The 25,979-nt window shown below is 51.3% G+C and overlaps 1 protein-coding gene and 1 long non-coding RNA gene across 4 annotated transcripts in view; one reads left to right on the top strand and one right to left on the bottom strand.

Moving 5' to 3' along the window:
* Window positions 1-5,833, bottom strand: part of LOC104979671 — a 10,491-nt gene extending 4,658 nt beyond the window's left edge. For both annotated transcript variants that reach the window (XR_824190.1, XR_824189.1), the window contains exons 1-2: window positions 5,407-5,833; window positions 1,746-1,979 (exon numbers count right to left, since the gene is read on the bottom strand). This is a non-coding gene — a long non-coding RNA (uncharacterized LOC104979671). The remainder of the gene's footprint in view (window positions 1-1,745; window positions 1,980-5,406) is intronic.
* Window positions 1-20,254, top strand: part of ATCAY (ataxia, cerebellar, Cayman type) — a 41,678-nt gene extending 21,424 nt beyond the window's left edge. The window contains exons 4-13 of one of the 2 annotated variants that reach the window (XM_010828129.1): window positions 2,055-2,276; window positions 3,785-3,970; window positions 4,371-4,473; window positions 6,379-6,510; window positions 7,450-7,536; window positions 9,379-9,477; window positions 10,181-10,216; window positions 13,772-13,843; window positions 15,135-15,167; window positions 15,920-16,222. In XM_010828129.1, coding sequence (XP_010826431.1) covers window positions 2,055-2,276; window positions 3,785-3,970; window positions 4,371-4,473; window positions 6,379-6,510; window positions 7,450-7,536; window positions 9,379-9,477; window positions 10,181-10,216; window positions 13,772-13,843; window positions 15,135-15,167; window positions 15,920-15,926 — 977 coding nt within the window. In that variant the 3' untranslated portion in view covers window positions 15,927-16,222. Of the gene's footprint in view, window positions 1-2,054; window positions 2,277-3,784; window positions 3,971-4,370; window positions 4,474-6,378; window positions 6,511-7,449; window positions 7,537-9,378; window positions 9,478-10,180; window positions 10,217-13,771; window positions 13,844-15,134; window positions 15,168-15,919; window positions 16,223-17,293 lie in introns of those variants that run through there. The other variant, XM_010828128.1, reaches the window with a different exon arrangement.
* Window positions 20,255-25,979: the final 5,725 nt, after the last annotated feature.

The raw sequence follows: 25,979 nt of genomic DNA on the forward strand, positions 1-25,979 counted from the left end.
GATGAGATGGCTGGATGGCATTGCTGACTCGATGGACGTGAGTCTGAGTGAACTCCGGGAGTTGGTGATGGACAGGGAGGCCTGGCATGCTGCGATTCATGGGGTCGCAAAGAGTCGGACACGACTGAGCGACTGATCTGATCTGATCTGATCTGAGGCCTTCATTGCTGTGCAAGGGCCTTCTCTAGTTGCAGCAAGCGAGGGCTATTCTCTATTTGCAATATGCAGGCTTTTCACTGTGGTGGCTTCTCTTATTGCAGAGCACAGGCTCTAGAGTGCAGGCTCAGTAATTGTGGTGCTTCGGCTTAGTTGATCTGAGGCATGTGGGATCTTCCCAGGTCAAGGATTGAGCCTGTGTCTTCTGAATTAGCAGGCAGATTCCTAACCACTAGACCACAAGGGAGGTCTGTAACTTGCATCTTTATAATTTTTTGCCAAAATGCATATTTCTATACCGCAGTGTCTCTCGAAGCAGTCTGACCTGTTGCTTATGGATCAAGAGATTCAAAGTGAAAAAAAAAAAAAAATATGAGATTCAAAATGAAAACAAAAGGTAGTCCAAGGATTTCCCTGGTGGTTCATTGGCTGACTCCAAGCTTCCAATGCAGGGGACATGGGTTTGATCCCTGGTCAGGGAACTAGATCCCACATGCTGCAAGTAAGACCGATCAAAGCACAATCAAATACATAAATAAAAATAAATACTTTTAAAAAATGTGGTCCACTTAATTATGGATCTATGAATGTCATCCAATATAAGAGAGGGGCGAGATTCTCCTTGATGTTGTTCAGTCGCTCAGTTGTGTCCAACTCTCTGCGACTCCATGGACTGCAGCACACCAGGATTCCCTGTCCTTCACTGTCTCCTGGGGTTTGCTCACACTCATGTCCATTGAGTTGGTGAGGGACTCTCTGACTTGTTTATTGATTTTGTCTTCAAAGGCTATGTAATGAAACGGAGAATTTCTGGGGTCTCTGGAAGGTCAGCCTCTTTTCCCAGAGCTGCCTTTGGGGGAGGGGGTGGCTTTCCTCCCCTTGTAAACCCCATAAGCCTGAGGGGTTAGCTCTGCTCCAAGGGCTGTTAGATGGTTTTAACCCCTTGGGGACAGCCCAGGAGGTAAAACCACCTTTTATAAGGAGACCAGAGTCCAGGCTAAGAGTCTTTAGGAGGAAGTGGTCCAAACCATGGGGAATATCCACCCCCATGGGCTTCAGAGTGACATAGCAAGATCCTGCCTCCCTGTGCCTCAGTTTGCTCATCTGTCCAATGGGTCAGTAGCAAGGTTGCAACTGACTCAGCAGTAAAGAATCCACCTGCCAATGCAGGAGATCCAGGAGACACAAGAGACACGGATTCGATCCCTGGGTCGGGAAGATCCCCTGGAGGAGGGCATGGCAACCCACTTCAATATTCTTGCCTGGAGAATCCCATGGATAGAGGAGCCTGGCAGGCTACAGTCCATGGGGTGGGAAACAGTCAGACATGACTGAACACATGTATCTGTCTAGAGAAGTCAGAACATGAAAATGTGGGCTAGGGCCTGGCCTGTGTTATGTGATCACCAAAAGTTAATTGTTAGAGTCATACATCCCAGAAAGGCAAAAAGCAGAACTCGGACATTCTCCATCAGCCTTAGCGAGAAGGAACAAAAGGCGCAGATACTGGCAGATCTGGAGCTCAATCTGGAGACCAGGCTGCCTGGGGTCTAATCTCCATGTCATTGTTTGACCTTGGCTCAACTCACCTGTGAGTCCCATTTTGCAGATGGTAAAACTGAGTCAAGCTCAGAGCAAGGTGGCACTGCAGGGTCACAGAGCTGGTGGGTAGCAAGGTCAGGCTCTGAACCCAGGACTGTCCAATGTCCAAGTGTCTGCCCTTGACCTCCGAGCTGGATGGTTCCATTAACTGCTGCTGTGAGAGGATGTTGTCTGATTTCTAAGCACTCCCCACGGAAGGGCAGAGCAGATCTCTGTAGGGTCTGGAAAAGGAGAAGGGGAAGAAAAAACAAGCGACTGGTTTTGCTTTGACTTTCCGTTTTCCCTTTCCCCCACAGCCCCTCCCAACACGCTGAACTTCAACGGGGCTCATCGTAAGCGAAAGACGCTGGTGGCCCCTGAGATCAACATTTCCCTGGACCAGAGTGAGGGCTCCCTGCTGTCAGATGACTTCCTGGACACCCCCGATGACCTGGACATCAACGTGGATGACATTGAGACCCCTGATGAGACTGACTCACTGGAGTTCCTGGGGAACGGCAATGAGCTGGAGTGGGAAGGTGAGGTCGGTCGCTTACCGTCCCTACCCAATCCCCAAATCAGACCCCAGTGCTCCTCTCAGCTTCTGGGGCCATCTTGCCAGAGTCTCCCCCCACCTTCCCAGAGGTTCAAGGTGGGCAGGGCTTCTTTTGTTGTTTTTTGGGGTTTTTTTTGGCCATGCTGTGTAGCATTTTAGTTCCCAGACCAGGGATGGAACTTGTTCCCCTGCATTGGAAGCATGGAATCTTAACCACTGGCTCACCAGGGAAGGCCTGGGGCAGGGCTTCCAACCCAAGACTCCCAAAACAGGCCCTGGGACTCCACGTGCATTCTCTCGTGGACTTGTGGACTTTGCTGGGAGACTTGTCTTTCACCCAATTCACTTGATCAAAAGTGATCAAGACCAGAAGGAGGGGCCACCCCCTGATTCCACAAGTGTACGTGAAGTGAGTCTTGATTGCCATGTGGAGGTAGGGTAGAGAGGGCAGGGATCCGTCGGGAAAACACGGTGCCTGCCTGCTCTCAGGGCAGTCAGAAAGCAGGGCTCTGGGTAACAGAACAAATGGACACAAGGTAATTGCACCTGGTCGCTGGTGCTGTGGGAGAAATAGGTGATGGGAAAGGGTAGGGGGGCTCATTCGGGCAATTCAACCCTCCCAAGGGACACTGGACCACATTTGGGGGCATCTGTGGTTGTCACAACTGGGGGGATCCTGGCATCAAGGGGGTGGGATCAGGGATGCTGCTCCACACCCTGTAGTGCCCAGGATGCCCCCCACAGGCAGTGACTGGCCCTGAATGTCCACAACGCCCAGCCCAAGACACCCTGAACCAGGATTCCTAGGGTGAGGAGGGTTCTTCGGCAGGGTTGTCGGGACTGGCCTCACTGGATGGGTATTACTGGGGCTGATATTCCAAGGCAAGAACACAGGTCAGAAAGATGGCAACAGGGAATTTCCCTGGTGGTCCAGTGGCTAAGACCCCATGCTCCCAATGCAGGGGGCCCAGGTTCGATCCCTGGTCAGGAAACTAGATTCTGCATGCTGCAACTAAAGATCCTGCATGCTGCAACAAAGAGGGCGCAACCAAATAAGTACTTTTTTAAAAGGTAGCAATGGTGGTGTCCATGGGGACGGAAGCAGAGGCACAGCATTTGTTGGGTGGATGTGAAATATGAAGGGGAAAGAGGTCGAAGGTGGTAGCTGGGTTTGGGGCCTGAGCAGCTGGGAAAACAGCCAGGCTATTTTCTGAGGTGGGAAGATTGCAGGATGACAGATGGGCAAGAGACAGATAATTTCAAGAGTGGTTAAGAACCCCCGAGAAGCCCAGAGAGGGAAAAAATGTCACCCAGCAAGAAATGGGCTCTACCCAGCAAAAGGGTGAGATGAGTGGTCTTCCTCTGGCCTGGGGAGGAGAGGAAGAGGCTCTGTGGCCACGGGCGGCCAAGGCAGCCCAGAGAGGGAGGCTGGGACGAGATGTCCAGATTCAGGCGTCCCTCTTTCTCACCCTCCCTGCTGCCCTGCTCCAGATGACACCCCCGTGGCCGCTGCCAAGAACATGCCTGGGGACAGCGCGGATCTGTTTGGGGACGGCTCAGCGGAGGACGGCAGCGCAGCCAACGGGCGTCTGTGGAGGACGGTGATCATTGGGGAACAGGAACACCGGATCGATCTACACATGATCCGGCCCTACATGAGGGTGGTGACCCATGGAGGTGAGACCATGCCCTGAGGGCCCCCTCCTGGCTCCAACAACTAGAGGGCCCAGCAGTGGTCCTCTCTGAACCTCGGTCTCTTCTTCTGAGCCAGGGGGATGTTAAACTGTAGTGTCTAGGTGTGCAGGGATGAAACTCACATGGGGGCAAGGCTTAGACATGTGGGGGCACACCACAGGTGCCCATGAGGGTGGCTGGCATCCCCCATGGAAGGTGTTTTCTGGCTTCTTTAGCCAGGGTGCTGGGGCCCAGAGCTGTGTCCTCTGAGTATGGGCAGTGAGTGGGAGGGGGCTGGCCAGCTATGAGACGCATGCATGTGGCAGAGCACAGGGCAACTCAGAGCTGGGAGAGGGCTCTGCCCAGCCCTGTCCAGCGCTGCTCACCAGCTGCCTCTCCACAGGGTACTACGGAGAAGGTCTCAATGCCATTATTGTCTTTGCTGCCTGCTTCCTCCCAGACAGCAGCTCCCCTGACTACCACTACATCATGGAGAACCTCTTCCTGTAAGTGACCTGGCCACTCCATCCCAGCTGCCCACAGTTCTGAGGTTCCCAGCCGGTGGGCAGGACAGGCAGCAAGGATCACACTGGGTGGTTCTACCTGGCACCAGGGAAGGGCTGAACCACAGGCAGACCTGCATCTGAGTCCTCTGCTTGCCCGCTGGGCCTCACTGGTGCTGTTGTCATCATCACTGGCATTTACGGAAGCCCACCCGGGGTGCTCAGCGGTAAAGAATCCACACGCCAATGCAGGAGACACAAGAGACATGGGTTCGATCCTTGGGTTGGCAAAATCTCCTGGAGGAGGACACAGCAACCCACTCCAGTATTCTTGCCTGGAGAATCCCATGGATAGAGCAGCCTGGCGGGCTACAGTCCTTAGGGTCACACAGAATCAGACTCGACTGAAGTGACTGAGCACGCATGCACACTATGCGGTAGCCACAATGCTAAGGGCTTTGTATGTGAGAGCATGTTCCATCCCCAACAAGACTCTGTGGGGTAGTTACAGTTGCCTCCCATTCTGTGGCTGCAGTGCTTGAGGCACAGAGAGGTTAAGTCACTTGCCCAAGGACACACAGGTAGTTTTGCTAGGATGGAGACAGATAATTAAGGATAAAGCACCTGGTGGGACTTCATTGGTGTCCAGTGGTTAAGACCACACCATCCTTGGGTTCTTAATGCAGGGCCGTGGGTCTGATTCCTGGTTGGAGAACTAAGATCCCATATACCTCCTGGTGTGGGGAAAAAAAAAAAAAAAACCTGGCAGATGACAGTAAGAGCTCAGCAAATCGTTATCACTCCAATTTTCATTATTATGAAGATTTCCTTCTTCCTCGGGGGGCAGCAGGGTGGGGGGGCAGTTGAGGGTGCCAGGTGGGTCAGAGGAAGAGGAAGTACCCATGGAAGGTCAGATCAGAAAGTGGCCTGACTTACCAAGGAGCCCAGTCTCCCTGATTTACAGATGGGGAAGTGGAGGCTGAAAGAGGAGAAGATTCTTCTGAAATCACTTAAGGGGAGACAGGGCTCGGATGGACCCCAGGTCCCTGAAGTCAGGTGCAGTGGACCACTGGCTGTGGGTGTTTGTCCCCCAAGGGCATCTGGGGCTGTTGAAACTTACATTCCAGAATTAATGGAGCCATTAGATGAGTTCAAGAGTATAAATCAGTTGGCACCTAGTAAACACTCAAAAAAATTGTTGTTTAGTCCCCCAAGGGCATCTGGAGCTGTTGAAACTTACATTCCAGAATTAATGGAGCCATTAGATGAGTTCAAGAGTATAAATCACTTGGCACCTAGTAAACACTCAAAAAAATTGTTGTCTAGTTGCTAAGTTGTATCCGACTCTTTCCAACCCGTGGACTGCAGGGCGCCACTGTCTCCTGGAATTTGCTCAAATTCATGTCCATCAAGTTGGTATGCCCTCCAGCCGTCTCATCCTCTGTGGTCCCCTTCTCCTCATGCATTCTATCTTTCCCAGCATCAGGGTCTTCTCCAATGAGTGGGCTCTTCCCATCAGGTGGCCAAAGTATGGAGCTTCAGCTTCAGTCCTTCCAACGAAATGTTCCGGGTTGATTTCCTTTTAGGATCGACTGGTTTCCTCTCCTTGCAGTCCAAGGGACTCAGTTTAAAAAAAAAAAAAAAAAAAACTCCTCAGTAAGATAGTAACTACTACTATCATTGTGCCCACTGACCCCTATTTGGGGGTGTTTGGGAGTCCTCTGCTCCCCTCCCCCGCTATCCTGCTGAGCATGCCAGGACAGCCAACAACACCTGAACAGGTGTGACACAGCCAGGGCAGGTAGAAACAGAAAGGACGGGGGCCACAGGACCTAGTCCCGGGGAACTGGGCTTCCTGACTCTGAGCCAGTCCTTCCGGGTCCCCGGTCCTCTGTGCCTCGTGACTAGGTACGTCATCAGCAGCCTGGAGCTCCTCGTGGCAGAAGATTACATGATCGTGTACCTGAATGGCGCCACGCCCCGGCGGAGGATGCCGGGCATTGGCTGGCTGAAAAAGTGCTACCAGATGATCGACCGGAGGTGAGTGCATGCGGCTGGGGGACGGCCTCAGCGTGCGGTGGGACCCGCGCACTGAAGTCCCCCCCACTCTGAAAGGGCGCGGCTGGGGCGGGCATAACAAAGCGCCAGACTGGGCGGCTTAAACAGCAGACGTGTGTTGTCTCCTAGTTCTGGAAGCTAGAAGTCTTTGGTCAAGTTGTCTGCAAGGTCAGTTCCTTCTGGAACTGTGAGGGAGAACCGGCCCTGTGCACGCCTGTGTGCAAATGCCCCCTTTTATAAGGACCCCAGTGACTGTGGGTTAGGGGGCAGGCCCTGCTGGGATATGATCTCACTTTAGCTAATGACCCCTGCAGTGATCCTGCTCCCAGACAAAGAGGGAGACCAGACAAAGACCCCTGCAGTTCAACTTGCCCGTAGCAGGTGCTTAGAACTGGGGGCCCTAGAAAATCTTTCAGGAAGGAGAGGTGATGTGGCCATGCAAGGGCTTCCCAGGTGGCGCTAGTGGTAAAGAACCTACCTGCCAGTGCAGGAGACATAAAAGATGTGGGTTCAATCCCTGGGTCGGGAAGATCCCCCAGAGGAGGCCATGGCAGCCCCATCCAGTATTCTTGCCTGGAGAATTTCATGCACAGAGGAACCTAGTGGACTACAGTCCATGGAGTCACAAAGAGTTGGACACGACTGAAGTGACTTACACACATACGCACATGGCCACACAGTCAGATGCTCAGAATCTAAATTAAGAGGGAGCCAGGGCCAGACATCAGCTCTGCCACCTGCAGACTCTTCCAGGGGTGGAGGGGGTGGGCTTAGCTTAACCAAGACTCAGTCTCCTCCCCATCAATGGAGATCATCAGAGCACTGCCTGGGCTCACAGAGTGGGTGACACCCTTTAGCTGCTCCCTCCCCGGGGCATTCCCCCCAGGGAGCCCATATTGCTCTCTCTGCCTCCCCACACAGACTTCGGAAAAACCTGAAGTCCTTAATCATCGTCCACCCATCCTGGTTCATCCGCACCGTTCTGGCCATCTCCCGCCCTTTCATCAGGTGAGATCGTGATCTGAGTCTCGATACCCACCTGGGTTGTCATGTGTCTTTTCTTTTTTAATCAGCATTTTCCAGCTCCTCTCTTGGGAGTCTATATGGTTGTTTTACACAGTTTAAAAGTGGACTTCCCCGGCAGTCCGGTGGTTAAGATTCTGTGCTTCCAGTGCAGGGGGATTTGGGTTCCATCCATGGTGGGGGAACTAAGATCCCTCATACCGTGTGACACGGCCACTATCTGGACCTTTGTCGGCCAAGTGACGTCTCTGTTTTCTAACACACTGTCTAGATTTTTGTCATAGCTTTCCTTACGAGGAGCAAGCATCTTTTAATTTCATGGCTGCAGTTATCATCCACAGTGATTTTGGTGCCCAAGAAAATAAAGTCTGTCACTGCTTCCACTTTTTTGCCTTCTATTTGCCATGAAGCGATGGGACCAGATGCCACGATCTTAGTTTTTTTTTAATGTTGAGCTTCAAGCCAGCTTTTTCAGTCTCCTCCTTCACCTTCACCAAGAGGCTCTTTAGTTCCTTTTTTTATTGTTTATTATTTTACTTTTTGGCCATGCTTCTCAGCATGTGGGATCTTAGTTCCCCAGCCAGGGATCGAACCCAGGCCCCCTGCTGTGGAAGCTCGGAGTCCTATCCACTGGACCACCAGAGAAGTCCCTATTTGATTATTTTATGACTTATTGTACAGTTACATTCTCTTAGCCTTAGAGAACGTAACTCATTGTTAGAAAAACTGATTTGACCTTGAAAAGGAGTTTATTTGACATTGTACCAAAATTAGATTTAAGGTAATGTTTTTTTAAAAAAAATCACGAGTTCAAAGCCCCAGGCTGGTGATCAGTCACGTCAGTAGTAGCCAGTGGCCAGAGCTGGATTTGGACAGGAAGAAGCCATTCACCCTGGAAGAATGGAAGATGAATCAGCAGTGCCCACGTGCACCTGTCTCATGCCCAAGTGACTACTGGTGCCACCAGACAGTGACGATGGTGCCATGAAAGTGTTCTTGGGAAGACTGACACAGAGGAGCACCTCCTGGGGAAGATGGAGCCTGGAGTCTGATATTAATAGCATCTCATCCCTCTCTGCTTTCTTCCTTCCTTTCCTCTCTGCTCAAAAGTCCATATAGTCAAAGCTATGGTTTTTCCAGTAGTCATGTACGGATGTGAGTGGGACCAAAAAGAAGGCTGAGCACCGAAGAATTGATGCCTTCAAATTGTGGTGCTGGAGAAGACTCTGGAGAATCCCTTGGACTGCAAGGAGATCAAACCAGTCAATCCTAAAGGAAATCAACCCTGAATGTTCACTGGAAGAACCGATGCTGAAGCTGAAGCTCCAGTAGTTTGGCCACCTGATGCAGAGCCAACTCATTAGAAAAGACCCTGATGCCAGGAAAGATTGATGGCAGGAGGAGAAGAGAGTGACAGAGGATGAGATGGTTGTATGGCGTCACCGACTCAATGGACGTGAGTTTGAGCAAACTCAGGGAGATAGTGAAGGACAGAGAGGCCTGTGTGCTGCAGTTCATGGGATCTGAAAGCGTCAGACACAACTGAGCGACTGAACAACAACTCTCTGCTCAGCGGAGACTGGTGTCAGACACATGGCTCAGGAGCCTTCCCTTCTTGCAGGCAGAGACCCCAGGTTCTGCTCTGTACCCGCACCAGGGGCAGGGGATGAGGTCTGGCATGGGCTGAGAGGGAGGTTTGGGTGAGTGTGCTGGGGCATCCTGGAATAGGGCTGCATGTACATCCCTGGCTGCCATCGCTCCCTCTGACCCTGAGTCACCACCCCAAGGGCTGGCTTTCAGACGTGTCCCTCCTTCTCCTCCCACCAGCGTCAAGTTCATCAACAAGATCCAGTATGTGCACAGCTTGGAAGATCTGGAGCAGCTCATCCCCATGGAGCACGTGCAGATCCCAGACTGTGTGCTACAGTGAGTGTCTTGCGCCGTGGGAGTGCCGCCCCACCTCCATCCACATCATCCATCCCCAGAGCTGCTTATCTCCCAACCTCCCATGCTCTGCCAAGTCAGGCTGCCAGAGAACCAGACCTGAGTGGGAGAGCAAGACAGAGGAAAATAGAGTGAAACAGGCACCTGTGAAATGACAGAACACAGCAGACCTGGCTCCTCTAGTGTAGGCAGAGGGGCCAGTGAGTCCTGGCCCCTGGCTTGTCTTTATAAATAAAGTTTTATTGGCACACAGCTACACTTGTCCATTTACAAACCATCCATGGCTGCTTTCAAGCTACAACAGAATCAAGGGGTTGCCACAGAGACTGGTATGAAAAGCTGAAAATATTGACTCTCTGGCCCTTTGTGGCGGGGGGTGGGGGGGGCGGTGTCTGTAGACAAAGCCACGTTAATAATTAATTGCTTTATCCTGGCTTTGTTTAGGGCAGATGCTAGAAATGTCTGCTGAGTTGCAGCAACACCAGACACTGGAATATGCCAGTAAAACAGCTATCCCTGCCCTGAGGTGGGGTGAGGTGGGGCTTTGTAAGGTAGCTGCAGGCTATCCTGTTTGCTCTGAAGCCTGGCATGTGTTCAGATGTGACAGTGAGACTGCTTTCCTGTTCCCAGAGTGGAGGGGATTCCCAAGCCACCTCTTAAGCCTTCTCCTTTTTCTGTCTTCCAGGTACGAGGAGGAACGGCTGAAGGCCAGGAGAGAAAGGTATGTGCGGAGCAGCCCGTATTCTGGCCGGGTTGGGGCTGCCGCTGAGCTGGGTCAAGGCTGGGGGAAGCCGGCGGCTTCAGCTCAGCTGGGACCCATGTCACGCACGCATGTTTCAAAGCCCTGCCTTCTCTAGAGGTGTTGGAGTCAGACCCAGGCTGGAATCCAGGCTCCCCTGCTCAGTCTCAGCATAATATTAGACAAGTGAAAAGTTCATCCTGCGGGTTATCATGAGGAATTAGGATCAGCGTAGCCCACTGGGCAAAAATAGTGGGCTCGGTAGAGACCTTCTAATGATGCTGGTGACAGTGAGGGCTCAGCCCTGGGGAGCCTCCTAAGGCCCCCAGGTTGAGCCCTCCACCCTTCAGGAGGCCACTCTCCTGGTCTCGTCCACCCTCTGGGGCTCACCCCCAGGTCCTCCTCCACTCCCTGCTTTCCAGTTTCCTCCTCCCTCTGAGACCATTTCTGTCAGATTGGGACTCGAACCCAGCCAAAACCCACAGTGCCTTGTTTCAGGACCTGATGAAACTCGGGTTCTTGATGTCTCACCACAGAATTTAGTGAGAGACAAAGTGACAGGTAAGAGGTGGATTTACACAGTTGCAGAGAGAAGTACACTCCCCAGACAGAGTGTGGGCCATTGCAGAGGGCAAGCGCGGCCATGAAATGTGGTGTGGTTAGTTTTTATAGGGTGGGTAATTTCATAGGCTAACGAGTGGGAGGATTATTCCAACTATTTTGGGGAAAGAGTGGAGATTTCCAGGAATTGGGCAACTGCCCACTCCTTGGTCTTTTGACAGTGCCTTGGAACTGTGGTGGTGCCTCTGGGTGTGTCATTTAGCTTGCAGATCGAGGATCAAGGTCTAATCAAAGTCCCCTTGTCTCCCTTCTTGGACCTATTTGATTCTTATTGGTTTATGTTGTGTCCTTGGGCTATGTCATTCTTTCAAAAGTTGTGCCCTGCCCCTTTCCCTCCTGTTACACCTCTGGAGACCCCTCATCCCTCTGGGGACCCCAATCTGTCCTCTGGACTGGGTCCTCTGCTCTGCAGGGTTCCCCTCTTGCCCTCAAGGGTCTCTGCTCCCTCCAGGCCAAGCCCTCCACCATTCAGGAAACCCTCCACCATCCAGGGTCCCCATACTCTGCATGCCCCCTCCTTCTCCCTTCCAAGGGCCCTCCACCATCTGGGAACCACGCTTTCCTCCAGTTCCCTCCTCCTTCCCAGGGCCCCCTCCATCCTCCAGGGCCCACCTCCCTCCGGGCCCCCTCCACTCTCTGGGACCCCTTCTGTCCTCCAGGGATACTTCCAAGGGCACCCTCTGCCCATGTAGGTCCTGTGGGTGCAGGTGAGAGAGGAGACAGAGCAGGAGTCCCCCTGGGTGTGGAAGAGAGGGGAATCCATCTGCTGTTCCCCTGCCCAGGGCCCTGGGGATCCTCCTGGGGACCTGGGCCTTATCCTCTGCACAGTTAAGCCATGGGTCATGAAGATCCTTTTTGTATTGTTCTTCTATGTATTCTTGCCACCTTTTCTTAATATCTCTTGCTTCTGTTAGGTCCATACCATTTCTGTCCTTTATTGCACCCATCTTTGCATGAAATATTCCCTTGATATCTCTAATTTTCTTGAAGAGATCTCTAGTCTTTCCCATTCTGTTGTTTTCCTCTATTTCTTTGCATTGATCACTGAGGAAGGCTTTCTTACCTCTCCTTGCTATTCTTTGGAACTCTGCATTCAGATAGGTATATCTTTCCTTTTCTCCTTTGCCTTTAGCTTTTCTTTTCTCAGCTATTTGTAAGGCCTCCTCAGACAACCGTTTTGCCCTTTTGCATTTCTTTTTCTTGAGGATGGTCTTGATCACTGCCTCCTACACAATGTCACGAAGCTCCATCCATAGCTCTTCAGTCACTCTATCAGATCTAATCCCTTGAGTCTATTTGTCACTTCCACTGTATAATTGTAAGGGATTTGATTTAGGTCATACCTGAATGGTCTAGTGGTTTCCCCTACTTTCTTCAATTTAAGTCTGAATTTGGCAATAAGGAGTTCATGATCTGAGCCACAGTCCGCTCCAGGTCTTGTTTTTGCTGACTGTGTAGAGCTTCTCCATCTTTGGCTGCAAAGAATATAATCAATCTGATTCCGGTATTGACCATCTGGTAATGTTCACATGTAGCATCATCTCTTGTGTTGTTGGAAGAGGGTGTTTGCTATGATCAGTGCGTTCTCTTGGAAAAACTCTGTTAGCCTTTGCCCTGCTTCATTTTGTACTCCAAGGCCAAAGTTGCCTGTTACTCCACGTATCTCTTAACTTCCTACTTTTGCATTCCTGTCCCCTGTAATGAAAAGGACATCTCTTTTGGGTGTTAGTTCTAGAAGGTCTCGTAGGTCTTCATAGACCTGTTCAACTTCAGCTTCTTCAGCATTACTGGTTGGGGCATGGACTTGGATTACTGTGATATTGAAAGTTTTGCCTTGGAAATGAACAGAGATCAATCTGTCATTTTTGAGACTGCACCCAAAAACTGCATTTGGAACTCTTTTGCTGACTATGAGGGCTACTTCATTTCTTCTAAGGGATTCTTAGCCCACAGTAGTAGATATAATGGTCATCTGAGTTAAATTCACCCATTCCAGTCCATTTTAGTTCGCTGATTGCTAAAATGTCTATGTTCACTCTGGTCATCTCCTATTTGACCACTTCCAATTTATCTTGATTCATGGACCTAACAGTCCAGGTTCCTATGCAATACTGCTCTTTACAGCATTAGACTTTATTTCCATCACCAGTCACAGCCACAGCTGGGGTTTTTTTTCGCTTTGGCTCTGTCTCTTCATTCTTTCTGGAGTTATTTCTCCACTCTTCTCCAGTAGCATATTGGGCACCTACCGACCTGGGGAGTTCATCTTTCAGTGCCATATCTTTTTGCCTTTTCATACTGTTCATGGGGAAGGCAAGAATACTGAAGTGGTTTGCCGTTTCCTTCTCCAGTGCACCACGTTTTGTCAGAACTCTCCACCATGACCTGTCCATCTTGCTTGGCCCTGCACGGCATGGCTCATAATTTCATTGAGTTAGACAAGGCTGTAGTTTATGTAATCAGTTTGATCAGTTTTCTGTGATTGTGGTTTCTTATTCTGTTATTTTCTAATCTTTGTTATTATTCTGATCCCTCTTACTTATATTTTTCTTATTTATATATATATATATATATTTTTTTTTTTCTTTTTCTTCTCTCTCTTTGCTGTTGGAGTCTGGTTTTACCCCTCAGAGGTTGTTATCTTTTAGTCTTCATTATTGTTCTGCTTTTTTTAAATCTCTCTCTATATTTTTTTCTCATTTTTTTTTTCTTTCTCCCCATGGCCTTCATCTTGATGAATTCCTGACCATCCCATCACTTGCTCCACCCTCTGGGCCCCGGCACTTCCCAGGGCAGGCAAACCCTTTCCAGACTGCTGTCAGGTCACGGCAGCCCAGATGGAGGGGAGTGGGAGCCAAGAGCCCCTCAGCCCACTCAGCCAGCTGGTTACCCCTGCTCACCTCTTTCTGTTCCCAGCGCGAGGCCGCAGCCGGAGTACGTCCTGCCCAGGTCTGAAGAGAAGGCAGAGGCGGGACTGGCAGAAGACAGGTAAGTGTCCAGGTGGCCATGGGCAAGAGGTCACACCTGCCAGGGGCTGCCGAGCCCAAAGAACATCAGATGAAGGTGATCTAAGGTCACTATGGTGCTGAAATAAGACCACCTTGGGACTTCCCTGGTGATCCAGTGGTTGAGACTCCACACTTCCACTACATGGGGCGCAGGTTCCATCCCTGGTCTAGAAACTAAGATCCTGTATGCTTCATAGTGAAGAAAAAAAAAAAAAAGCCCCACCACAAGACCTACTCCATCAAACCATTTTAATGTGAATTTAGTACATCTCTTTAGAGTCCCTTGGACTGCAAGAAGATCAAACCAGTCCATCCTAAAGGCAAGCAACCCTGAATATTCATTGAAAGGACTGACACTGAAGCCAAAGCTACAATATTTTGGCCACCTGATTGAAAGAGCCGACTCATTGTAAAAGACCTGGATGCTTGGAAAGATTGAAGGCTAAAGAGGGCAACAGAGGAGGAAATGGTTGGAGGGCATCACCGACTCAATGGACATGAGTTTGACCAAACTCCTGGAGATAGTGAAGGACAGGGAGGCCTAGTGTGCTGCAATCCATGGGGCTGCAAAGAGTCAGACATGACTGAGCAGTTGAACAACAATTTTGGGCAACCAGCACCTCTCTCCCAAACATTCTTTCCACCCAGAGGGAGACCCTGTACCCAACTAAGCAATCCCTTCCATTCCCATCCCCTCCTAATTTGTTTTTAATCCAGTGACTCTGTTATTATAAAAGTCCTTTAGTGCCTCCCCCTGGGATGTGCAGACAGATAGCATGGCCCTGTCCTTCCCTGTCTCTTTCTGTGCCATCTGCCTCCTGCAGTTGCTGCTTGTTGTACCCTTCTTCTCCTGTCCTTGGGCTCTTTGAGGGAAGTGGCTATAGCCCGGGACTGTCCCCTCCTCCTCCTCCCACCTTGCATCTATCACAGGCCAAGCATGGGGGCCAGGGGCAACTGATGTGCCTGAGAGACCAGGATCTGCTCTCAGATGGAGGTTCTGGCTGGCCTTTGTGCAGGCCCTGGTGGGTGGGTCCCACCTTCCAGACAGGTGGGCCTGGGGCAACACTGGTGACTTCACTGTGTGGCAGCCAAGGGGCTTGGCCATCCTCGTGACTACCTGTCCTGGCTCATTTGTTACACAGGAGACACATGCTGACGCTTGCTTTGTGCCAGATCAGGATGCAGCCATGTTGGGCCTCATAGGGCTCACAGCCAAATGCCAAGGCTCCCAAACAGGCAACTAATGCTGGGATTCCTTCCTTTTCCCACAGGTCTGCTTTGGCCACAGAAGATCAGGAAACGAGGTGTGTGGGAAGCCGGGGGGGAAGGGGGGAGGGGGGAGGGGTGGTTCTTGGCACGTTTTTTTGGAAACATTCTAAGTGGAACCTAGCCTGGATGAGTCCCCGTGACTTGGTGGTAGAGGGAGGAGGCACCAGGGAGGCAGAGAGATCATGATTACCGTGACAACAGGGCCTCCTCTGGGATTGAGTGAGAAGCTGGTCCCTGCCCAACTCCAGGGGGTGCAATGATGGGAGGTCCCAGGCTGAGGACCCCGGCTGAGACATTCACCCATAGCCAGGACCCCTGAAACCTGGGATTTAACTCAGCTGAAGGGTGCACTACCTGCCCACTATCGATCTCAGTGTGTCTGCCTGGCTCTAGATGCCAGAAAAAGCCTCCCTGTGTGTCTCGGGTCCTGGGGACCACCCTCAGGGTCCATGGTTTGCTAGAAGCACTCACAGGACTCAGCAAAGCAGATCTGCTCACGGTTATGGTTTATCACAGTGGACGGGTGGATACAGATCAAAATCAGCAATAGGAAGAGCTGTATGGGGCTGGGCAAAGAGAGACAGGTGCAAGTTCCCAGCTGTTGTCTCCCAGGGCACTCGTGGGGACAGCTCTTTATTCTCCCAGCAGCCAAGTGCGGTGGCACACACCAAGTGTCACCAACCTGTGCTGCTCGCCAGGAGCCCTGGCGTCCAGGGTGTTTACTGGGGGTCAGTCATATGCGTGGTGGGCTGTACACATGGCTGACCTTCGTCTCTAACCCTTCCAGAGGTTGAGGTGATACCACATGGTCCACAGCTCCTGTCTTAAGTCACACTGTCAGCATAGACTATCCAACATGACCCAAGGTCCCAGGCAAACAAAGATACTCTTATCAAGAAGGACATTCCAAGGTCATGGAGGTGGCCTCCAAGAGGCTGGGAAAGGGCCAGACTTTTCTTTGGAATGTGCAGGGTTAATCCTTGACCACATTCTCTGCTACAAATCTGTAACATGGGCCAGCTACATGTCTTAATACTATCCATGTGACCCAAGAAGCCTCAAGCTGAGAAATAAACATCAAAAATGGACTTAAACCAGTACTGCCCTGGAGACACTGAATAGAGGCAAGTTCTCAATACATTTCTGACAAGACCATCTCAATCTATGCATTCTGAAAATAAGTCCCCATCCACAAACACACAACACACAAGGAAATCATTCACCATGAAAAAAGTCAGATAAACAGCAGAATTAGATGCCCCCGGGGAACCTCAGGCAGAGATAATAAAAAAACAAGCACTTTTAAAATGATTAAATACATAATAGAAAGAATGATTGGGAGCAATGGATAGATGGACAGATGGGTGGATAGATGGATGGATAGGTAGATGGACAGGTATATGGGTGGGTGGATAAACAGATAGATGGGTCCTGTGGATAGATGGACAGATGGGTGGATGGGTGATGGATAAGTCAACGGATGGATGGTTGAATGGGTGTGTGGATGGATGGATGGATGGATGGTTGCTTGGATGGATGTGGATGGATGGTTGGATGTATAAATGGATGGTTGGATGGATGGATGGGTGTGTAGATAGATGGATGGTTGGTTGGACAAGTGGATGGATGGATGGTTGGTTGGATGGATGGATAAATGGATGAGTGTGTGGGTGGATGGATGGATGGATAAATGGATGGTTGGATGGATGGGTGTGTGGATAGATAGATGGTTGGTTGGCTAAGTGGATGGAGAGGTGAATGGTGAGTTGGATAAGTGGATGGATGGATGGGTGGATAGATGATGGATGGGTGGTTGGTTAGATGGATGAATGGATGAGTGTGTGGATGGATGGATGGTTGGTTGGATGAGTGGATGGAAGGATGGTGAATAGATGGGTGAATTGAAAACTGACCCAGTCTGATTGAGGGCACCCGCCCTGGGGCCTACTCATTGGCTGGGGCACCAAAGAGAGGTGCCCTTCAGAACCACACCTGGAAGGTGGGTGGCAGGTGGCAGACTTTGCAAGGTAGGTGCCACTCTTCTTGTTGAGAGCGTGCCAAAGCCAGATTAGATCATTCTTTTCAATTCCACACACATGGAACATTTTCCACTTTCTCTAAATCCAATCATGGTAACTTGACCATGTCTCTCCCTCTTCAGCATGTCCTGAAGTAACGTGAGCACAGAGGAGAACACGAAAGATCTCAGATGCCAAGAAACCTCTGTCAGATGCCCTGCGGCCCTGGATCTCATCCTCACCTCATCCCAAGTCCCAGTCTCCAGTGGGGTGCCCATCTCCCCCATCCATCTCTGAAACCCAACATCCTTTCTAGCTGCTTGAAAACACTTTTAAAAAAAAATGATGCAGTATTAATGCATCTGGAAAAGAACCCAATTCTCCACCCTTCCACACTTATGAGCTCATGGCCAAGAAGAGCAAGAAGCATCGAGCATGGCCCATGCGTCTTGATGGCCTCAGAGACCCCATCCCACTGCACAGACTCCTGGTCAGGATCCTTCTCTTGTGTGTCACCTGGTCCAGGTTGGAGCCACAGATGCCCACCGACTCCCTGGCTGGGTCTGGATTCTTCCTCGTGCCTTTCCTCCCAGAACAGTCCCTGCAGTCCTGGGCATCGGGCCTGGAAGTTCAGCACCACCCCCAGCAGCACCATGTCCTGGGGGAACTGCCTGACCTTTGAACTCACAGCTTTTCCTTTAAACCAGCCCCCTCGCCTCCTATAACTCCCACCTCCTTGAGGAACATCAGAGGCCATGGCACCAGTGAGGGCCACTGATAATCATCCTTGCCCTACAGTTGCAACCACCCTCTCCCTCAGTCTAGAACATTCTCCAGCCCCTTGAAGGCAGAGGCCATGCCACAGGGCAATCCAAACCAATACCTCCTACCGAGCTGAGCCTCCTCACTTTCCCAATCCCTCCCCCTAGCATGGAGTTGGGATGTGCCCCCTTGGGTTCCCACCAGGAGCAGAAGCTGAGAAACCAGCTTTCAAGATAAGCTCATCACAGAAATACTGACGGACAAGAAAGCATATACAGGGTACTGGACTTTTGAGTGTTACAAATGTCACTGGGAAAAATGAATCGCAGTGGTCTGGATGCTATGGCCACCTGCATTAACAGGAGACAAATTTCCTTAGGGAGGAAAGGAAAAAAAGACTTTTCTAATGTGCTCCAAAGACCAGTCAGGTGGGCTCTAGAGGGAGTGACTTCCCCATCTCTTGAGGCATTCAAGAAAAGGATGAGCAGTGCTTGCACAGAGTGGTCCCCTGCAGTCCCCTACAACCCTGAGAGTTTCTGTTTCCATGAAAATTGTGAGTAGTTCAGTTGTGTCCGATTCTTTGCAACCCCATTGACCCATGGACTATAATCCACCAGGTTTCTCTGTCCATGGGATTCTCCAGGCAAGAATACTGGAGTGGGTTGCCATTTCCTTCTCCAGGGGATTTTCCCAACTCCGGTATCAAACCCGGGTCTCCTGCATGGCAGGCAGATTCTTTACCATCTGAGTCACCAGGGAAGCCCTCTGTTTCCACAAATTTGTGCAGAAGTCAAACAGTGGTGGTGTCTGGCCTCTGTGGCAGGCGTCATCCAGGTTTGATTGACCCCCTACCCCAATCATCTCCCAGTAGGAGATTCTTGGCATCAAGGGCGTGCCTCTAGGGTTACCCTGATGACAGGAGGGAGCCAGTGGCACTCAGCACTGAGGCAAAGGGACAACAAGGCTTTCTGCATGGCAGGAATTGTCCCACCAGTGGCTCCCATCTTGGAAAATGCAGGGCCTTGGGCCTCTGTCTTCTGGAACCCAGCACTGCTCCTGCAAGGCTGGGGCCTTTGGGTGTCTGGTGGGATTTTTTAATTTGTATTTCTGCTTTGTTTCCTGAATGTCAAATAAAGGACAGGATCCGTGTTCCCGGCTCCAATGAGTTACCTGGAGCCCAAGGCAGGCTGCTCCCCTCCACTCCCACCCCCGCACTGAAAGCCCCCTCCATCCTGGGTCTGCTCGTGCCCCACCCCTGAGTGCCTCCTTTTATAAAAGGTGCCTCGGCATCTGCAGGGCCCGGTTGAACTCCAGGTTCAAGTGACTGGTTCTGCTCTGCTGATGAGATGGACATGTGGCCTGCAAGGCCCACAGATCCACAGTATAGTATACACAGTAACTTCTAGCAACAGTGCTTCAGTGACAGTGAGAAAGGAGCCGGGGATAGGAACCGATGCATTCCACCCAATGTGACAGTTACTGAGAGCCTGCAGAGCCAATGGGGCTTCCCAAGTGGTTAAGTGGTAAAGAATCTGCCTTCCAGCACAGGAGACACAGGTTCGATCCCTGGGTTGGGAAGATCCCCTGGAGGAGGAAATGGTAACCCACTCCAGTATTCTTGCCTGGAGAATCCCATGGGCAGAGGAGCCTGGCAGGCTACAGTCTGTGGGATCTCAGAGTCGAACACAACTGGCCATGTGTGCAAAAACACGTGTGCAGAGGCCACAGAGGGACGAGAGGGGCAGACCATCCCGCCCTCAAGGATTCTGTGGCCTAAAACTTCCGGCCGAACAAGAAATTTCAACACGGACCCCCACCCCGCCTCCCAGTTCACTGTGGCCCACCTGCCACCCCTCAGGACCACCAGCAGCGCAAACAACAGGCAAGTGGAACCAAGGACCCCAACCCAGCCACGCAGACCCCTCCAGAGTAGAGAGAGAGCCCCCCAGGGAGGCGGTCTCCAGGCCGGCTACGTCTTCATAGGTGCATGAGGTTCTGAGGTGCAGCTCCACCCAGATGGGGCCACCACATTCAGGCGGGAGCCTAGCCATACCCTCTGAAATGGGCTTTGTGGAAGATTTCTATCCACGGGGCAGTTTGACTGAAACAGTGGACACTGAGCCCTCCTTGTGAAGGGACGTCGGGTTTTCCTCTGTGACACACGGGGTGCGCCCTAAGTCCACCCCCGACCCAAGGTCGTAGTTCACACGCCCATGCTTCCGACAGCCAGCTTTGTGGTTTTTAAAACAAACAATTCATTATGATTACTGTCGTGATGTAAAGACATCAGTTCCACGGGCTTTGGGGGATTTTTATGGGAAATAAAGCACCGGTGAGAAGGGAGGTTTGTGACTTCTGTTCACGTGCATGGGATGTGGCTCTGGTCTTGGGCAGGGTGCAGAGAGAGCAGATTTCACATGCCAGGATGGGGCACAGCGACTTGGGTGACTTAAGTCATGGCCTGTCTTGCTTCTGGCTCCTGCCGCCAGAATGGGAAGCCCACCTGGGTTCCTCCTGAGGCCTCCTTCTGGCTCTGCCTCTCTGTGATTCAAGTTCCTTCTGCCCCCAGTCTTGTGCGTGTTTAGTCACTTCAGCCGTCTCCAGCTCTTTATGACCCCATAGACTGTAGCCCGCCAGGCTCCTCTCTCCATGGAATTCTCCAGGGAAGAATGCTGGTGTGGGTAGCCATTCCTTCTCCAGGGGATCTTCCCAACCCAAGCAAGGCATGGGGAAGGGGGTGGAGCTTGCAAGCCCCCTCTGGGCATCACAGATGGGGAGACTGAGGCACAGAGGGGTGTGGCTCACCTGGGGTCACACGGACACTCAAGGATGGGTCTGAGATGTGACCCTGTGCTTTGTCCCTCCAGCCATCTCATCGCATGACTGGAGATCCACATCCTCCGCTGGCTGTAGGATCTTAGGAGACTGTTTCCCCTCAAAGGGTGAGAGTGGGCCCTCCCATGCCAGGCACAAGAGGAGTCCTGTTGTCCACGCCCAGAATTTTGAGACCTGCTGGTGGCAGGGATACCAGGATGCATGTGTTCACACAAAATCTCCATCAGGTTGATGGCAGGAGTCAACAGATGCCACCCCACCTGTCTCTGCCATCCCACCCCTGTGACATCCAGCGAGGTACCCTTCACAGAGAAGGGCACTATTACTGGGAGGGAGCCTTGGGCAGATGTGGCTGGTTGGCATGGGAGTGGTGAGGAGTGGGAGCTGAAGATGCAGAACTGGTGCTGGGGTCATGGGGTGCCGTGTCTGGAGGTGATGGTCCCACCCCTTTCTACCACCCCACTGAGTCTTTGAGTATCTTAAGGGGGTTCCTATGAACCTCATTTATTCATTCATTCACTGAATAATGGCATTTAGCACATTCACCGTATTGTACTGGGGATCCTCAGGGACCAGGCACCTCTCACGTTCCCAGCCCGGTGAGGGAGTTTGACACAGGGAACCGGGGCCTCACTAGGGATCAGAAGGAAAATCCAGGAAGGCTCCCTGGAGGAAGAGTTTTCTCTGATTGGAGATCACAGAGAGAAGAAACAGTTAGCCAAGCCTTTGGGCAGGCCAAGAGGTATCCGGCAAGGGCTAAGGCTTGGAGGCTGGACAGAGTTGGGTGAGACAGGAGCAGGAAAGTGAAGACTGGCTGGAGGAGTGCAGACAGAGAGGGCCTGGGGCCAGACTGGCTACAGCTGGGTGTTACTGCAAAGCCAGAGCTAAATGGAGTAATGAGTTATTTTTAAAATTTATCATTAATGGCATTTAGCACATTCACAATGTTGTACAGAATACCCAGAGTATTCTGTCTGGGTCTGGAGACCCTGTCCCCATCAGCAGGCACTCCCCAGCCCCTGACAACTAGGAACCCACTCTCTGTATCTATGGATTGGCCTGTTCTGGATGTTTCCCATCAGTGGAATCTCACAGAATGGCATGGGATGGTCACTTTCAATGACCTTGGGCTCTTTGGGGACAGGCAGGTCTGTATTGGGAGCCCATGTGCCAGGGTGAGTGACCCAGAGGCCTCCCAGCAGGGCCCTGCCAGGGAATGTCAGTGTCACCCATGGTTGGGCCGCATGCCCTACAACAAGGCTCCCAGGAAATTCTTGCCACTGAAACTGGGCCAGAGGTCACACACGGAGCTGTCTTTCCCCCCGCCTGTGGGACAGCTGATGGAGCTCAGGGTCATGGGTCCGGCCACGCTGCTGAGAGGGAACTGAGAGCCAGCGGGGCTGGAGTGGTGAGGAAAGGGGGGTGGGCAGTGGACAAGACCCCTGTCTTGGGCATTTGACACTCTGTCCCTGGCGGCCACCTTTGAACGGAGGGTCACTGCCCCCAGTGACCTCTCCTGACCTCTGACCTTCAAGCAGGTCAGTCCTGCCTGAAGCCACTAGATGAGTCCGTTAAACAATTCTTAACCGGACCAGTCGCTATGTCCCCACCACTGGCTGACCCTCCCAGCAGGTGTCTTAGCCACTGCTGGTCCTCCCAGTGAAATAGGAGGGGAGGGAGGTCATGGGGGGCCAGAGAGGGCAGGGCCTGGGGGTGAGGACAGCACGTTACTTTTATTCTTTGGTCTCACCGAACAGCATGTGGGATCTTAGTTCCCTGACCAAGGACTGAACCTGCATCCCCTGCATTGGAAGCCTGAGTCTTAACCACTGGACCTTATTTTAAATGCAAATAAGAATGGGAGGAATGTTTGGCACAGGAGAGTTAAAACAGGAAAGACAGCCCCCAATCTGGGTTTTGGGTGTTTTTTTTTTCCCAGTATTATTGTATTTATTTAGTTTTGGCTGTGCTGGGTCGATTGCTGTCCAGGTGCTTCTCTACCTACAGAGAGCAGGGGCACTCGCTAGTTGTGGTGTGCAGGTTTCTCACTGTGGTGGCCTCTCTTGTTGCAGAGCATGGGTTCTAGGACATGCGGGCTTCAGAAGCTGCAGCACGTGGGCTCAGTACTTTCGGCTCCCAGGCTCTAGAGCACAGGCTCAGTAGTGGCAGGGCACAGGCTTAGTTGCTCCGAGACATGCGGGATCTTCCTGGATCAGGGATCGAACCCACGTCCCCTGCATTAGCAGGCAGATTCTCAACCCCTGAGCCACCGGGAAAGCCCCCATCTGGGTTTTTACAAAGCTCACTCTAGCCGTCACACAGAGCAGGCGGGCTTAAAGAAAAACCAGTGCCTGACAGTTCAAGACATAAAAGCGGATTGTACTCAGGAGTCATTGCAGAAGGGCAGAGAGAGCATAGAGCCAGTTTCCACTCCTGACATAGCACAGGCAAGCAGGTGAGGTGAACAGAATATCACAGGAGGGGACATGAAGGGTAAGGGGGTAGTCTAGCTACACTGACTTAGTAGGATTCTTACTGAAATCCCATTGTGTTTCAGTCAGCGTGCATACTTGCGTGGGAAGTTGTTTTAGTCCTGTCCAATTCTTTGTGACCCCGTGAAATCTAGCCCGCCAGGCTCCTCTGTCCATGGGATTTCCCAGGCAAGAATACTGGAGTGGTTTTCCATTTCCTGTTTCAGGGGATCTTCCTCACCCAGGGATCAAACCTGAGCCTCATAGGTCTCCTGCATTGGTAGGGGGGTTCTTTATCACGAGCACGACCTAGGAAGCCATTGGCTGGGTTCAAATATCTCCTGGCCCTTCCAGTTTCATTCATTCCTTCTGCTACTATTTAGGGAGGACGTGACGCTACCAGTAGCGGACCTGACCTTGGTAGGCGCTGGGGATACATCAGAAAACAAGACATGCATGGCCCTGCCTGCCCTGGGGGGAACTCATGATGTGGAGAGAAGCGGTGGGGATCCAGAAAGTCTTCCTGGAAGAGGGGAGGTCCAAGCTGATGCAGGATGGCTTAGTCAAAGCTAGCCTGAGGGAGGAGGATTGGGTAAGGGGAGGGGTGGATCCCAGAAAAGACAATGGCATGTGCAAAGGCCCTTTGGCGGCAAATTTGGCTGCTGAGGGGCAGGTCAAGAGTGGGCAGGGCAGGGCATCCTCCCTTCATACTCCTGGGAGCCAGAGCCCAAAGCCATAGACATCTTCCCTCCCTTGCTTGGGGCCAGCAGCCTCCCTTTATACAGATGGGAACAGTGAGGCACAGAGAGGCCAAGGTGGCGCCTGAGCTCCCCCCTGTGACAAGTGGCAGAACCAGGATTCAAATGCAGGATTCAAATGCAGAATTCTTAACCAAGGATTCTTAAAGAGTAAGCCAGGGTGGCTGAGGGTGGCGGTCACTGAGACCCCTTCAGGGGGTCTTCAAGGTCAGAATCATATATGGAAAAAAGATCCATTCAAAGTGACTTCCCTGGTGGCTTAGACAGTAAGAATCTGCCTGCCAATGCAAAAGACCTAGGTTCCATCCCTCAGTTGAAAAGATCCCCTGGAGAAGGAAATGGCTACCCACTCCAATACTTTTGCCTGGAGAATCCCATGGACAGAGGAGCCTGGCTGGGCTATAGTGCATGGGGTCACAAAGAGTCGGTCACGACTGAGCATCTAACCCTTTCGTTTTCTTTCCTTGGTGGTCCAGTGGTTAGGACTCAATATTTCCACAGCAGGGGGCACCACAATTATTAAGCGTGTGCTCTAGAGCCCACGAGCCACAACTACTGAAGCCCATGTGCCTTAGAGCCCGTGCTCCCCAACAAGAGAAACCATCGCAATGAGAAGCCTCAGCACCACAGCCAGATGGTAGCCCCTGCTCGCCACAATTAGAGAAAAGCCCACAGAGCAGCGAAAACCCAGCACAGCCAAAAATAAATAAACAAAGTTATTTTCAAAATCATTTAACAAAAACAAGCAAAGAAACCAAGTGCAAAGATGGACCAATGGCCTTTAATGGAGCAGAAAGTGAAAAAGAACAATCCACCTCCATAAACCTCCTTCCGACCTGTTCAGCTGTAGGACAAAGAAAACTACCCATGATGACCTAAAACAGGCTAAAAATCCTCCTTTATCTGTGTGTAAAGCTAGATTTTTCTTCCTGTGAGTACATGCTAAGTCACTTCCATCATGTCTGACTCTTTGTGACCCGATGGACTGTAGCCCGCCAGGCTCCTCTGTCCATGGGATTCTGCAGGCAAGAATACTGGAGTGGGTTGCCATGCCCTCCTCCAGGGGACCTTCTCAACCCAGGGATGGAACCCATGTCTCTTATGGCTCCTGCATTGGCAGACAGATTCTTTACCACTAGTGCCACCTGGGAAGCCCTTTCTCCTGTATATCCACCAAAACAACTATGGAAACCAGCTGAACCACAAGCAGATGTGAGAACCCTTTTAAACCAGACATTAAAGTGATTTGGGCTCTAAAATCACTGTGGATGGTGACTGCAGTCATGAAACTAGAAGACGATTGCTTCTTGGCAGGAAAACTATGGCAAATCTAGGCAGTGTGTCAAAAAGCAAAGACATCACTTTGCTGACAAAGGTCCATATAGTCAAAGTGATGGTTTTTCCAGTAGTCATGTACAGACGTGAGAATTGGACCTTAAAGAAGGTAGAGCACTGAAGAATTGATGCATTTGAACTCTGGTGTTGGAGAAGACTCTTGAGAGTTCCTTGGACTGCAAGGAGATCAAACCAGTCAATCCTAAAGGAAAGCAACCCTGAATACTCATTGGAAGGACTGATGCTGAAGCTGAAGCTCCAATACTTTGGCCACCTGATGTAAAGAGCTGACTCATTGGAAAAGACACTGATATTGGGAAAGATTGAAGACAGGGGGAGAAGGGGGCGACAGAGGATGAGGTGGTTGGATGGCATCACCGATTCAATGGACATGAACTTGGGCAAACTCCAGGAAATAACGAAGGACAGGGAGGCCTGGCATGCTGAAGTTCATGGGGTTGCAAAGAGTCGGACACAACTTGTCAACTGAACACACATGCACAGAATATGACTCTTTAACCTAAAAAAAATTTTTTTATTTAAACAATATAAATTTATTCTCTGACAGTTCTGGAGGTGAGAAGTCTGACACAGGTCTCATAGAGCTAAGATCAAGATGGGGGCAGGACTGGTCCGTCCGGAGGCTCCAGGGAAGAACAGACTCCTGC

Source organism: Bison bison, unplaced genomic scaffold (assembly GCF_000754665.1).
Source record: "Bison bison bison isolate TAMUID 2011002044 unplaced genomic scaffold, Bison_UMD1.0 scf7180017864492, whole genome shotgun sequence".
In the NCBI taxonomy this organism is placed as follows: domain Eukaryota; kingdom Metazoa; phylum Chordata; class Mammalia; order Artiodactyla; family Bovidae; genus Bison; species Bison bison.